This window comes from Onychostoma macrolepis, chromosome 14, assembly GCF_012432095.1.
Source record: "Onychostoma macrolepis isolate SWU-2019 chromosome 14, ASM1243209v1, whole genome shotgun sequence".
Taxonomy (NCBI): Eukaryota; Metazoa; Chordata; class Actinopteri; order Cypriniformes; family Cyprinidae; genus Onychostoma; species Onychostoma macrolepis.
The window spans coordinates 27859649-27876143 of NC_081168.1; the positions used below are offsets into that span (position 1 = coordinate 27859649).

The 16495-nt window shown below is 38.9% G+C and overlaps 1 protein-coding gene across 20 annotated transcripts in view; it reads right to left on the reverse strand.

The window, feature by feature from the left end:
* limch1b (LIM and calponin homology domains 1b) overlaps positions 1–16495 on the reverse strand; it is a 299726-nt gene that overhangs the window by 188047 nt on the left and 95184 nt on the right. For 18 of the 20 annotated variants that reach the window (XR_009274142.1, XR_009274145.1, XR_009274150.1 and 15 more), the window contains exon 2: positions 13452–13497. The exons of the other annotated variants lie outside the window; for them this stretch is intronic. Coding sequence is in view for 5 of the 18 variants with exons in the window: in XM_058797793.1 (XP_058653776.1) it covers positions 13452–13497 (46 nt within the window). In the remaining 13 variants the exon portion in view is untranslated. The remainder of the gene's footprint in view (positions 1–13451; positions 13498–16495) is intronic. 20 annotated transcript variants of the gene reach the window in all.

Consider the following 16495-nt stretch of genomic DNA (forward strand, 5'->3'; position numbering starts at 1 on the left):
GTCAATTTACCGCTAATTCAACGGGAGATCACTCCGGGATACATGTATGATCGCCAAAGCCTTTTGGATATCGACAACACATACAAACACAAACTATCGCCGGCGGCTACTGAGAAGGTACGAGGCCTTTGTTTACTCCTGGAGCCGGACCTCGAGACCGCGGCCTCGCCTACTGACGCTACCCGCACAAGGCGGCGTCGCAAGTAGAGATGTTCCGATACCCTTTTTCCCTTCCCGATACCGATTCCGATACCTAGGCTCAGGGTATCGGCCGATACCGAGTACTGATCCGATACCCGGGTGTGTATCTGGTTATACAGTTGTATGTACTACTAGCCCTGTATGAATTGATACAATTATTTTAGGGTGTGCTTCACCATATATAGATAGATAGATAGATAGATAGATAGATAGATAGATAGATAGATAGATAGATTTTAACTGAATTTAGGACCGGTGGTGGTGCTTTTTTGGTCATTCAGTGTTTCTGTAAAAATGGGGAAAAACTATCAATAATACCGATAAGATAATAATCATACTATGAATTCTACTAAGAACAATATAAAACGCACTAAGGATTAACGAGCTGCTGGATTCATGAATATTAATCACGTTGTCTGCATTGGCTCGAACGGATTTGCTGAAATCAAAACAGGGACGATAATAGGTGAACGCCAGCCAATGAGATTGTCGTTTGCGCATTAGCTCCGCCTACTACCGGACAACCCGGCAGTTAAGCTGAAGAATCGCAAAGGAACTCCGTTATTTTGACAGAAAAATACAACAAAGAATAACGTTTACATACCATGCAGAATTGACAGGCTACATGTAAGACTCCCTCGCTCCCTCTCCCTCTCTCTCTCTGCGTGTGAGGAAAAACGCAAAGCGACGGCGAGTCATGCGCTTCACACTAGAGCTTACGGTACGTCAAATACAGCTGCGCTGCGTATTCATTCAGATGAACTGAAAAATATATCGCTTGACGGAGAGAGAAACTCTGAAGCGCTCAGTGTTCAGCGAGTGACAATATACCTGTGCTAAACTTATACATAGCCTCCCAGTAAAATCTGATCATTTATTAGCCAGTGGCTAATATTAGACATCATTTAGTCGCCCAGGGTGAAGATTTAGTCGCATATGCGAGTGATTTAACTAACTGGCAATGTGCTAGCACGTTTGTATTTCTTCTTCGCTGCTCTAAATAGTGGTTGCTTGTGTGGCAACACAGCACAACTTCCTGTCTTTGCATTCTGAGCAGCGAAGAAGAATTGATTTCCGATTTGCAGCGTTAAGCAAAGCTAGCGCATAACTATAGGTCTTGTTTAAAATGGTATCGGATCGGTACATGGGTTCAAGTACTCGCCGATACCGATGCCAGAATTTTTTGTGGTATCGGTGGAATTTCCGATACTAGTATCGGAATCGGAACAACCCTAGTCGCAAGCGGTGTGAGAGAGGACGGAAGCGCAGTAAGCGCGGAGGTATACGAGCCAGGCTAAGGGCTAACCCCACAAGACCGGCTCTTCCAACACTCATGCTCTCAAACGTTCGCTCTGTGGAAAACAAACTGGACTTAATTCAACTCAGTCGGTCTACACAGCATGAGGCAAGGGATTGTTGTGTGTCTGTTTTCACTGAAACATGGCTAAACGACAACATCCTGGACTCCGCCATTCAGCTGCACGGGCTAACCTGTTAACGATCGGACAGAGATTCATCACTGTCTGGTAAGACTCGCGGGGGTGGCTTGTGTGTGTACATCAACAAAAAATGGTGTAACGATGCTGTGGAAGTGACAAAACACTGTTCATCACTGGTGGAGTTTATGTTTGTGAAGTGTCGACCGTTCTACCTGCCACGGGAGTTCACGGCCATTGTTATTGTCGCAGTTTACAAGGGGAAATAACACACTGGACTTTGTTTACACAACAGAAAAGAATGCATACAAAGCCGAACCCCGCCCCCACCTCGGGTACTCGGACCACATCTCTGTTATGCTAATCCCAGCATACAGACCACTTCTCAAACTTGCCAAACTGGTTCTAAAGCAAATCACGGTATGGCCAGAAAATGCCACCTCAGCACTGCAGGACTGCTTCCAGGACACAGACTGGAACATGTTTAAAGAGGCGGCCACATACAACAACCACACAGACCTGCAGGAGTACACTGAAACGGTGACTGCTTACATCAAAAAGTGCACTGATGATGTGACAGTCACCAAGACCGTCACCACACACGCCAACCAGAAGCCATGGATGACAGAAGAGGTTCGTGGGCTGCTAAAAACCAGAGATGAAGCTTTCAGATCAGGAGATAAAGCAGCCCTCAAAACAGCAAGAGCCAATCTGTCCTGCAGCATCAAAAATGCAAAACGGTCATATGCTCAAAAAAATCAACAATCACTTCACAGACAGCAGAGACACACAGAGTCTGTGGCAAGCCATTCAGACCATCACAGACTACAAGCCCCTGCCACAGGCCTGTGATGATGACATATCCCTCCCAGATACACTCAACCACTTTTATTCACGGTTTGAAATGCAGAATGACACACCTGCACAAAAGCTGCCCACACCTCCCAACGACCAGGCACTCTATCTGTCTCCAGCCGACGTAAGGAAGACCCTATCTAGGATCAACCCACGCAAGGCTGCGGGTCCCGACAACATACCTGGCCGTGTACTGAAAGACTGTGCTGAACAGCTGACAGATGTCCTAACAGATATCTTCAACACCTCGCTGAGCCAGGCAGTCGTTCCCCACATGTCTCAAATCCACAACAATCATACCGGTACCAAAGAAATCACCTGTGTCCTGTCTAAATTACTACCGTCCCACAGCACTGACTCCAATCATGATGAAGTAACTCAAGCTTTGGCTAGAGGCAAATTACCTTAGATTTAACTCTAATAAAACTGAGCTAATTCTGATTGGCTCTAAAGCTGTTGTGTCAAAGCATTCTAGTCAACTGCTGGATCTGGATGGTGATCTGATTATGCCCTCCACTAAAGTTTGCAATCTTGGTGTTCTCATTGATTCTACTCTTTCATTCAACAATCATATTGGTAAAGTGGTTAAGACAGCTTTTTTCCATCTACGTAATATCTCGCGTATTCGATCCTCTCTCAGTCAGCAAGATGTTGAAACTGTTATACATGCCTTTGTTACATCCCAATTAGATTATTGTAATTCACTTTTTTGTGGCATCTCAGCTAATAATATCAAACGACTACAGTATGTTCAAAACTCTGCTGCTCGCTTGATTACTCACACTAGAAAGAACGATCACATTACCCCTATCCTTTATCATCTTCATTGGCTCCCGGTTTCCTTGCGTATAAACTTCAAAATACTAATTCTCACTTATAAAGCCCACCATAACATTGCTCCTCCTTATTTATCTGATTTACTTCTGCCATATGTTCCTGCCCGTTCATTAAGATCTTCTAGTGAGGGATTATTAGTCACCCCTAAATTTCGTCTGGTGACAATGGGAGCTAGGGCCTTCAGTGTTGTTGCTCCCAGATTGTGGAATGCTCTTCCCCAAACCATCCGTCAGGCATCCTCCCTTCTCTCCTTTAAAAACCTCTTAAAAAAACATTTTTTTTTCTGACTATTACTCTTCAAGTCATTGACTGTGAACTGTACCCTGTTATGGATGTTTCTCATCATTCTTTCTGTTTGTAATCTAATCTTGTACGTGGTTTCTGTATATTACTCAGGGTTGTTTTTTTTGTGTATTGATGTCTATTGTCTCTGTTCCTTAAGCCTGATTTGTAAAGTGACCTTGAGTGCTAGAAAGGCACTATATAAATAAAAATATAATAAAATCGTCAAATGCGCCACCACCGAACTCCTTTCCACACACGCTTTTTTCCTTATTATACCCCACCCCCCTATTCCCGTGTAACCGCCGTTACTTCCGGACTGCCTCACGTCATCTCCCGTCATCACCTTCCCCCCCCCACAGATTAAGGCTCCCACACAGAAATACACAGGGGAGAAATAAAAGCATACCAGGAAAATAAAGCATTCTAACTTTTAAAGAACACCAAATTACATATATAAATCCCCGTACGGGCCACCAATATGTAACACTCGACTAAATAGTATAGCGGTGGTACACTAAACAAAAGGGAACATCAGTCTCACTCAAGCCATACTTATAAATAACCCACAACAACCTAGGCAACATTATTAAGCCCACAGTGTATTTACAAGGTAATATTTCGATTACACAGCCAAACAACATTAACCACCTTCAGATACAAACAATAATTCCAACAACATTGAAAATCGTAATTGTGTATTTCAGTTGTTTGTGTATGTGTCAACTGTCCAGAGCGTGGCGTGAATAAAAGATCAGCCTCACCGGCATTCAGAGTCCTTCCCCCAAATAACTTATTTTTGTCCAACTGTTCAAAGTCCTCCACGGCGAGAAATCCAAGCGAAATATATATTCCACAACGAGCCAGCAGAACTTCTCGCTATTCCAGAAGAGTCGGGGGGAATTTTCAATGTAATTTGCAATGCAGGAGACAATCACTGAAGTCAGTGAACAGTGAATGCTGTTCACTGACTTCAGCTCAGCATTCAACACAATAATCCCACAACAGCTCATAAATAAACTAAACCTGCTGGGCCTTAACAACTCCCTCTGTAATTGGATTCTGGACTTTCTAACCGGAAGACCTCAGTCAGTCTGTGTAGGCCACAACACCTCGAGCACTACCACACTGAGCACAGGTGCCCCACAAGGCTGTGTGCTCAGCCCGCTGCTCTTCACGCTGCTGACCCACGACTGCACTGCCAAGTCCAGCTCCAACCACATCATCAAGTTTGCTGATGACACAGCAGTGGTAGGTCTCATCAGCAACAACGATGAAACACACTACAGAGAGGAAGTGGCACAGCTGGCGAAATGGTGTGGCACTAACAACCTGTCCCTCAATGTGAGTAAGACAAAGGAGGTTGTGATGGACTTCAGAAGAAACTCAGAAGTGATCACCCCCCACTGACCATTGACAGCTCGAATGTGGAGAGAGTCAGCAGCACTAAATTCCTGGGGGTGCACATCACAGAGGATCTCACCTGGACCACCAACACCATGTCACTCTCCAAGAAGGCACAACAGCGCCTACACTTCCCCCGCCGGCTGAAAAGAGCAAGTCTCCCTCCACCCATCCTCACCACTTTCTACAGGGGCACCATTGAGAGTGTGCTGACCATCTTCATCACTGTCTGGTACAGGAACTGTACTGCATGGACCATCTGAAACTTATGGAACTTTTTTTGTGCAATCGAAGTGTGCTACACACAGGTGAGTGGGCCTGTACAAACCACCTGTAGTAGCACACTCTCCTCCTCTATGCGCACTAGTCACTTTTCACACACACTGCTGTGTGTATACAAATCCCACAAAAAGACTCAGTAATATATGTATGTTTACATGCTCATGCACTACAAATCATCCTGCACTGTTCCCCAGCCAGCTGCTGACTCACAATGTTTCTCTTCGCACATGTACAGTATTTATCTGAAGCACTCGTATAGTTTGTATTTTTTAGTTTATGTATAGGTAAAAAAAAATTATATATAGTATATTTATAGTCAAAATCTATCAGTAGGATAGTTGTGTATAGGTTATATTGTTTTACTTCATTGCTGTATGCCTGTATTTATGTAGCACCATGGTCCTGTGAGGCACAACATTTCGTTCCACTGTATGCCCCCGCATGTAGCGGAATGACAATAAAGCTCAACTTGACTTGACTTACACACACACACACTCTGACATTAAATGATTTAACTAGTATATTAATACTCTATAAGCATATTTACACACACACACACACACAGACATACATGCACACACATTCTGTTGCAGAGATATATATTTGAAATAAATTATAAGTGACAATACTTATTGCAGGTCTTCTCTTTTTAAGAGTTTATGTCATTTTCAGGTTTTACTGTAATCATAATCTGGCATAATTGTACAAAGTAATATGTCTCTATGAACAAAATGGTAAATTTTGACTAAATGTGATTTCAAATGTTATAACAGTGATTTTATAATATCTAAGCATGAATCCATCAAACCTATGAACAGTACTGTTTAAGTTATTTCAGTGGTTCTCAAACCTCTCCATGAAGTACCCGCAGCACTGCACATTTTGTATGTCTTCCTATATTTGATAAACCCACATCAGGTCTTGTAGTCTCCACTAATGAGCTGATGAGTTGAATCAGGTGTGAAAGATTAGGGAGACATACAAAATGCGCAGGACTGGGGGTATTCCAGGACAGGTTTGAGAACCACTGAGTTAGTTTAATAAGCCCATTAGTGGTCTTCCACTTTTGAGAGCTTTCTTTTAGGATTCATAGGCCTTTGGGTACACTATGTAAAGAAGATATTATAAAATGACCGGTTTATAGTTGTCCAAATTCATATGTTCAACATTTTTTGATAATTATTGACCTAGAGAGTCTACAGAATAGTACTGCACTGATTTTATTGATTTTGATTTTAAAAACCATGTCTAGTTCAAGTAATTTAAAAAAAAAATAATAATAATAACGAATACTTAAATGAACAGTTTGATTGACAGCATTGGTCCCAGAGGCAAAGTTGTTCAGAATGAGAAGATCTATCGTATGATATGAAGATATAGTGTATAAGTGAATATTTTGAACATTTTATTGCAATTTGAGGTCATTTACTATAAAAAATACTGTGTTTTAGAGGCCTTTTTCACTGTTATAGCGCCACCTATGGTCCAATCTACATGAAACTTTGCATGCTTGTTAAGAGTCATCTGACACATGTTTTTAACAAGTTTCGTAAAGTTTCAGGTTTTCGTTTAGGTTCTGGGTATATTTGGCCACACCCCTTTTTTAATGACCCCGTTATAGCTAACCAAAGGACAAAATTCAAAATTTTTTTGATAAATCATTGATCTAGAGAATCCACAGATTATTACTGCAGTGATTTGATCGAGATGGAGCAAAAAACCTAGGACTAGTTCGCAAAAGTAGGTTTTTAACATAATTGAGAATATTTAATGAACGATTAGATTGACAACATTAGTCCCAGAGGCAAAGTTGCTGAGAATGCTGAGAATGCTCATACACATTTGTACCGAGTTTGGTGAAGATATCTCATTCCGTTCCAGAGTTATGCTTCAAATAACATTTGGCTAACGTTAGCATAGACGCTAATTGACGTACTGTTTCGCACGAAAATCTAAAGTAAACTTTTTTTTGATAATTATTGATATTCAGTGTCCAGGGAATATTTCTGAAGTGGTTTGATTCCGATCAGGTTAAAAACCTAGGACTAGTTCACAAAAGTAGGTCTCAGATATAACTCAATTTTGCGAAAAAAAAAACAAACAAAAAAACGTGCGTTTTAGAGAAAATTTGGCTCATACAATTTTGAGTCTACTACAAACGGTGTACGAGCTACGGCCAAAAAGTTGTGTAAAATTTTAGGTTTTTGTGCTGTAGCGCCATCGTTAGGCCAATTGGGGTGATGCTTTGTATCTGAGTAGCGAGCAATACTACTACAATCTGATCAAGTTTCAGCTCTCTACGCCTTACGGTTTGGGCTGCACGATCAGTTTTACCGGAGAAAAATAATAATAAAAAATATAGCTACAAGCAGCGATTACCAGGGTTCAAGCCTTAAGGTGGTATAACTGTAGGGTCTAGGTCAACCTGGATGTATAGCTCACAGTTAAAACACATTGAAAATGGACAATAAGCTCACAGACATACACATACACATACACATACACATACACATACACACACACACACACACACACACACACACACACACATAGAAATGAAACGGTTAAACTATCATATGACTAATCAATAAGCATTCTTACACACACTCACACACACAAGGACATACATGCACACACATTTTGCTGCAGATATAGATATTTGCAATAAATGATAGCTGACAAAACTTATTGCAAGTCTTCTCTTTTTAAGAGTTTATGTCATTTTCAGGTTTCATTGTAATCATAATCTGTCATAATTGTAAAAACTGATATGTCAGTATGAACAAAATGGTAAACTTTGACTTAATGTGATTTTAAATGTTATAACAGTGATTTTATAATATCTCCATGAGAAAAGCTATGAACAGTTCTGTTTGAGAGTCCTGAGGGGCCCTTTGTCTCTCAGGTGAGACTCACTTAATATTCATGGCCATTGCCACTCCCTCGCATATAGACCCTCGATCACAAAACATGTCTTGAAAATTTTAAATCAATATGTTGTTTTCTGTGAATGAGTAAGCAGAATGATTTTCACATAATTTTGAAGTAAATATTCTAGCCTACAAGACTGATTACTCAAAAGTCTTATTCACAACTATTTAGTGTGGGTTTTAAGGCCTTATTTCAGCTACATTTTTTCCCAAAACTTACTAACCACGCATAATATTTTTTTTCTAAAAAATGCAAACATGTACATCCATCTTGGTCACATATTATTGTAGCACAGTTTGTGCTGAATACAAAAAAAACTACATGTTGGTCAATAGTATGTTTTAAGTAGCTAAAATAAGCACAAATATCAGGGCATGTCAAAACATCTCAAGGGCCCCAAAATGACCTCGGACCCCAGAGAGTTAAGAAGGCTACGTTTTTTGAGGTGCAGTTTCTTTACAACCACTGGCAGAAAAACATCTGAGTTTGACTGTCTTACTTTATATCTTTATCCAAAAGCAGTATTGCGCTTGTGATCAATGGACAAACATGAACACAACTCCTTGGATTACATAAAACAATAATGCATGTTAAGGGGTGTGTTAAGGAGAAGTGTGGCATCACAATTCTCCAGATTTCAAATTCAGGCATTGGATAGAAAGGAATAATTCATATTTTGAACTGAAGAGTTAGTTTTGAGTTCTTGCAGTGTGCTTTTATTGTAGTGTAATCTTTTATATGTATAAATATCAAGAACATTTTGATTGACCTGTCCATTACTGCATTATATGACGTATAGAATACTACAGTTAATATTTAATTATTTTTGAAAGCTCAAATAGTAGAGCATGCCACTATCAGCACCAAAGTAAAAAATGTCACTGGTTTAATTCCTAGAAAATGCAATTAAACAATAAAGAGTGGCTTATAATGAAAGCATCAGCCAAATGCATAATGTATATTCAAATAACCAATGTTAAATATAGATATGTAGAGTCATCAACTCATTTAGAACAGAATTAGTTAAGCTCTAGAGCAAAAGATGTCCTGAAGATAACAGTATGGCAAACATTTAGTATCATAGTGTTCCAATTTAACACGGTACTAGTTGACCATGTCAACTAGATGAGCCCCAGAGACAGATCCCCTCCGAAGACCTCGTCACCTAGACGGCCATCGGGACAAGACCACGGGAACCAGATGGGTCCTCTGCACAATCTGACTTTGTTGCAACCTAGAATTAAACTGCTGGTTTCATCTGGCCAGAGCAGAACGGCACACTATTTCAACACACTATTTCCATTTTTAATACTGTAAAGCTGCTTTGACGCAATCTGCAATGTAAAAATGCTATATAAATAACGTGACTTGACTTGGTACTTACTACTTTGATATCATGGTACCACCAAAATACTTTGTAAGGACCATTAGCACACCCTGTGTGGTGATATTCCAACCCTGTCTAGTCCAAACTCTGAAGGCCTTGAACAAGTTTGGGACCATAATTAAAGCACCCCCAAACTAGTCAGCAGTGCTTTTATAAGTTTGTAGAATATTTCACAACCATTTTGTGTGCCCAGTAAACCATTCAACCAGTTACTGCAGTTTTGCCTTGTCCAAAAACAAAAACAAAAAAATAATTTATGACAGAAATGTCCATTTTGAATGCTCTTTTCTTTTAGATAGAAGATTCAATTCAGAGGGATGCTCAACACATCAAAACTACACAGTAGCTTCTGGCAGATGCCTGACATTTCACAATCGAAAACAACAGTGCAGGTGGTCCCAAGCCATTCAATGAGTCGATGGAATTCGTCCCCTTTTGCTGCTGCACATGGAATGCATCCCATTGCATGTCTGCATTGTTTCCCTAAACAATCCAAATATGTTTCCTTTTTTCTGTGACTCTGCTCCCGGCAGACATTTTAATGACATAACAGCCCATTCTCACACATCCGTGTCCAAGTTTACCACATCCCCTGCTTTGTTGTGCCTGGCAGGGGGCTCCAGTCAGGCACAACAGAGAAAACTCAGTAAAATAACAAAAGTAAAAACAATACAGAGATTTTCTCATGAGAAGAACAGCATGTTGGATTCACTTTGTTTTCATGCTGACGACATCAGAAAATTATGATAATGCTTCAGACATTTTAGTGCCAGTATATTTTACCGTTCATAACTGAACATATAAGTGATATAATGTTATAATTATATAATGGTATAATGATACAATGCATACTATACCAACCTAGTAGAAAATAAAATCTGCTTATTATCTTATAGGACTGGGCGATGTGGGCAAAAAAATTATTTTTCAGTATTTTTTGGCAGATTTGCGATATACTGTATAAATCTCTGTATTTTCTATATTTGGTAACACTTTATTTTGATAGTCCACTTGAGATATTCTACTAACAGTAAGTAACTTTGCAACTACATGTCAACTAGCAGTCATTAGAGTATTAGTAGACTGTCTGCTTAATATCTTCTAACACTTTATTTTGATGGGTCTACAACAGGGGTCACCAGACTCGGTCCCGGAGTTAAGCTCCAACTTGCCTCAACACACCTGCCTTGACGTTTCAAGTATACCTAGCAAGACGTTGATTAAATGCGTCAGGTGTGTTTGATTAGGGTTGGAGTTAAACTCTGCAGGACACCGGCCCTCCAGTAACAAGTTTGGTGACCCCTGGTCTACAACATACAACATATTGACTATGAGAAACTTTGTAAGTATATGTCAACTTATTCTACTAACTCTAAACCTAACCTAACAGTCTACTCTGAGAATTAGTAGACATGTAGCTGCAAAGTTACTTTTAGTTAGTAGACTGTCTAAAGTGGACTATCAAAATAAATTGTAACTATGTTTTTCTACTTGGATTTAAAAAAGAAAAAAAAAAACTGTATTTGTTTTAAAAACTTTGTATTACACACCCTGGAAAATATTTTCCAGTTAAACAATGTTGATATTAAAGGCCATGCAAATAAAATAAAGTGAATGTAACTATGTAGACTATGTCATATATTATGTGCCAAAAAGGGTTCAAATCACATTACATTGAATTGCATTATTTTTGTTTTTAGATTGTAATGTTACAAAGCAGAAGAAAATGAAAATAAATAAAAACAAAAGCACAGACTAATTGTATTAGGCCATTTTGATTACCCCATTGCAGTCGCTTTACTGTTAGAGCTATCATAAAAATACACTTACTTTTAGGTTTAAATTCTACATATGGCACATTTGTTGTCCAACTACAATTATTTTAGCAGAATAGTTAGAATAGTCAGCGCTCCTATTCTATACCACTCCATCTGTTGGCGCACATGGCAAGTCTATGAAGTTAAGAGGAGACTAATACAGAAGGCTAATCCACTCCTGACAGCAAATTGGATTATGCACTTTCACCACAGCATCTGATTTACATTATTGATGAAAAAAATCAGAATAAATAAACTATTTACATAAAATATAATTATATATAATTGTATGTGATTATGATCATTACATACTTGATTGTGATTGGTCAATCAAGGCACTGGGCACGATTTTGTTTTATAATGACCTCTAAACTGTAACTGACTGACCTCCCAGATAACAGATTACCTGGTTCATGTCACTTGTATCACTCTGCACTCTTCTTATTCTCACATAATACAATCAGCTTTCATCAATATCTTATGTGTTTGGTACCCATATAATAACCTGGAAGGTGATTATCATGAAATAAACAGGACCCCAATATGAAGTGGACCCAGCTGAAAATTATCTTAAAGATGCTACTTTGAAGATGAGTGACAAACAGAAACACCACGTCAACCTCTTGATCTTGAACATATCTACATCTGTTTCATATAAGTCCTCATAATATAACATGATCTCACTATCAAGTCCTGTTCCATACAGTTATACAGTTATACAAGTGCATGTGACACTTCAGATTTTATCCAGCATCCCAAATTGCATGGTGCTAAAAGAGTGTTATTTTTCCTCAGGAACAGATGAATGTACATATGGTACATTTTATGTGACATTGGTTTTGTATGTCACCGCAGTTCTGACTTGAAATGTCTGTTGAGTGGTGCTATAACTCTAATGCTCCGTGACATTTTAAAATAACATACTATCTGCAATACACCTAAACCTACCGGATAGTATGAACAAAAGTGAATGTGACATAAAAATGCAATCTCAAGCATGCCGTTTTAGCTTGTTTTTCAATCTCTCATCTTTCAGCTTTTTCATCGTGAGTCATGTTTTTCACAGGATTCGTACCCAAGGATTCTGCATTCTAAGTCTAATTCCGTGCCGGCTGAGCTATCGAGCAAGCTTGTTATGTCCGGAAAGTGAAACATATGGAGCTGTAATCATAACTGTGTATGAAAATGATTACAAGTGCTCACTGTTTTACCGCCTCTAGTGTAAATTTCTGTTGGAAACTGCAGTGATATGTACTGATTAGTATGTATTTTGTGTCTTGCGAAAAGGTTTCCACAGGTACGTTTTCGTCATGAGATCAGGTTGGTAAAGGTTAAGAAGAGACAACTGCATTTGCATACAGGAGTGAATACCCTAAATTGTTGTTTCATGTGTGTACAGGATTGACACCATGGTAACCATGCCATTTTACATCTACATTTGTTTTCTGCTATTTTTGACCAAAGTAAACCACAGTCAAGTCAAGTCACCTTTATTTATATAGCGCTTTTAACAAAACAGATTGCGTCAAAGCAACTTTCAAATATCAAATTAGGAAAATAGTGTGCCAATAATGTAAAATGACAAGATTAAACACTCTATTTTCAGTTAAAGGCATTTCATTATTGAATTCAACGATGTCATCGTCCAGCTCAGTTTAGTTTAAATAGTATCTGTGTACGTCGACGATATCGCTGGAAATTGAGTGTCCCCAACTAAGCAAGCCAGAGGCGACAGCGGCAAGGAACCAAAACTCCATCGGTGACAGAATGGAGAAAAAAACCTTGGGAGAAACCAGGCTCAGTCGGGGGGCCAGTTCTCCTCTGACCAGACGAACCAGCAGTTCAATTCTAACTGCAGCAAAGTCAGATTGTATAAAGGACTCATCTGGTTCCCGAGGTCTTGTCCCGATGGCCGTCTAGGTGACAGGGTCTTCACTGGGGATCTGTCTCTGGGGCTCATCTAGGTGTCCTGATCTCCGCTGACGTTCAGGGCTGTAGAGGTCATCTCTAGGTGCTGACCTACCATTTGATCTGGATACGGACTGGATCGGATGGCTACGGTGATCTCGGAATAAGAAAGAAACAGACTAATATTAGCATAGATGCCATTCTTCTTACGTTGTAACAAGTACATCTTGTGTTATGGGAAGTGTTCCCAGTTCTGGTTGACCTAATTAATGCAGCCTAACAATCTTTTAACGGATTTGAATATTAGAAGCGTATTAGTCTGTTATGTATACGGCAGGTTAAAGAGATGGGTCTTTAATCTAGATTTAAACTGACAGATTGTGTCTACCTCCCGAACAGTGTTAGGTAGATTGTTCCAGAGTTTGGGCGCTAAACAGGAAAAGGATCTGCCGCCCACAGTTGATTTTGATATTCTAGGTATTATCAAATGGCCAGAGTTTTAAGAACGCAGTGGACGTGGAGGACTATAATGTGATAAGAGCTCGATCAAGTACTGAGGAGCTAAACCATTCAGGGCTTTATAAGTAATTAACAAGATTTAAAAATCTATACGATGTTGAACAGGGAGCCAGTGCAGTGTTGACAGAACCAGGCTAATGTGGTCATACTTCCTGGTTCTAGTAAGAACTCTAGCTGCTGCATTTTGGACCATCTGGAGTTTGTTTATTAAGCGTGCAGAACAACCACCCAATAAAGCATTACAATAATCTAACCTTGAGTTCATAAATGCATGAATTAACATTTCTGCATTTGAATTTGAGAGCATAGGTCTCAATATACAGTGGGGCAAAAAAGTATTTAGTCAGCCACCAATTGTGCAAGTTCTCCCACTTAAAAAGATGAGAGAGGCTTGTAATTTTCATCATAGGTATACATCAACTATGAGAGACAAAATAAGAAAAAAAAAAAATCCAGAAAAATCACATTGTAGGATTTTTAAAGCAAAAACATACATGTTGTTGGTTTAGATGATTTAACAATTTTATACAATAACTAGCAGTTTTAATGCTTTTCTGTAGGATAGGGTACTTTCCCGCCAAGCAATACGAAATACCTGTAGTTTTGTTTTCCTCCAGCTGCGCTCCATTTTCTGCACGCACGGATTTAAAAAGCGAACGATCAAATTAGTTAGATTAGTTTGATAGATAATACCAGAAATATGGTGGGAATTAAGTTATATTTTATCACTTTAAACAACAGAGAGTGAAATTAAGATAGAGATTCCACAGAAAAGCAAAGCTACACAGAGCTACAATCGCAAACCTCTCAGTGGCACGACAGACAGGAACCGGGGTCAACAGAGCCATCATGTTTTGTTAATGTTTGAAAGTCTGCTTTGCAGAGCACACTTTTGAAGGGTTGCCATGTCCACATATTATAAACATGACAGAGCTAATTAATTAATTTGAACCAGCTAATTAAGGTCTTCAAGATTGCAAGAAAGTTACAGGAAGGTATTTGATTTAAGGTTGGCTCTAAACTCTGCAGGAAAGTGGATCTCGAGAGCCAGAGTTGGGAACCTCTGCTTCAGAGGTTTAACCCCATAGCATTCAATGTAACAGAGTTAGCACAACACGTTTTGAAAGAGAATGTTATGTGCTATTAATATAATCATTTAGTCAGTCTATTTGTTTGTTTGTATTTTATTTAAATAAATAAAAATGTATTTTATTTATTTATTTATTTTTAAACAGGCAGAAAGAAAGAAATTTTGGAAAAGAGATGGGAACAGTATCAGGACAGGACCACAAGCCAGGACTCAAATTCAGGTGCTTCATATGGTGGATGGTGGAGAACTGCACACAAGGCTATGGCACTGACATATTTTTCTTTCTTTTGCTTTTTTTTCAATGATTTGTTTTAATGTAGCAAAACAATAAAACAGACAGAACAATGACCATATATACAGTCCATTCCACAAGTAGCTACACACCAACGTAAACCACAGCTTAAAAATCTAAATAAAAAAATTAAGGTTCATGTTGACCTGAACAACTTCTTGTCCGAAATGCTCTTTATGTTCTTATCAGCAACACCTAACAACAAATAAAATGAATTTAGGTTGCAACCTATATTATTAAATATAAGACTTAGTCTCCTACAGATTTGTACCCAACAAGCTTCAACATACAAATTTTCAAGTGCAGTGAACAAAGTCACCTTTCTTCTATTTTGCATTTTAGATGAAATGGAGACAAAAATGGATTAAATTCATGCCTGCGTAGTGGAGACGATGTAAAAGGTTGTAGCTCTTTTGTTCTATTACAAATTTATATATTGTCAGCATACTGCCAAATTTGTGTCCATGTATCTACATCAATTGACAGCCCCAAATCTTGCTCCCAAATAGCTAGGGTTCGTTATTGACTTTTGTTCCTTTCAAAAGAGCTTCATAACATCGCTTTATTAGTGACCTCTTAGATATATTATCCAGGAGCACTTGCTCTCTTGGAGTGGGGCAAGATGTAAATCCAGGGATGGTATGTTTATGCACAAAGCTCCTTATTTGTAAATACCTGAAGAAGTTATTAATTTAGCCCTCAACTGTTCAAATGATAACAACACCTTTTCAAATGGATCTTTTATAGTGGTCATACCGTCTTTCCAAAATGTGAAAGCACTGTCCATTATTCCAGGCTGAAAATCTAAATTTACTCTTAGTAATAGGCGACAAAGTGTAACGTTGAGAGTGAGGAGACAACAGAGTTGAGGATCCAATTTCAAGGCTTTATTAAGCAGGGTCGATACCAGCAAACAGTAATAGCCCAAGGGAGACAAAAGAGTAATCCAGTACACAGGCAAAGACAGGCAAAGATATTTGTACTGGCTACTGTATACAGGCCACCAGGACACCATACAGACTTTATTAAAGAATTTGCAGATTTTCTATCAGAGTTAGTGCTAGCTGCAGATAAAGTTTTAATTGTTGGTGGTTTTAATATCCATGTTGATAATGAAATAAAATCTCTTTTAGAAGACATAATCCCAGGTATTTATTCAATACAGTGGCTAAATTAACAAAAAAAATAGAGCATCATTGACAATTTGTATTGTTAAAAGCACTATATAAATAAAGGTGGCTTGACGTGACTCCT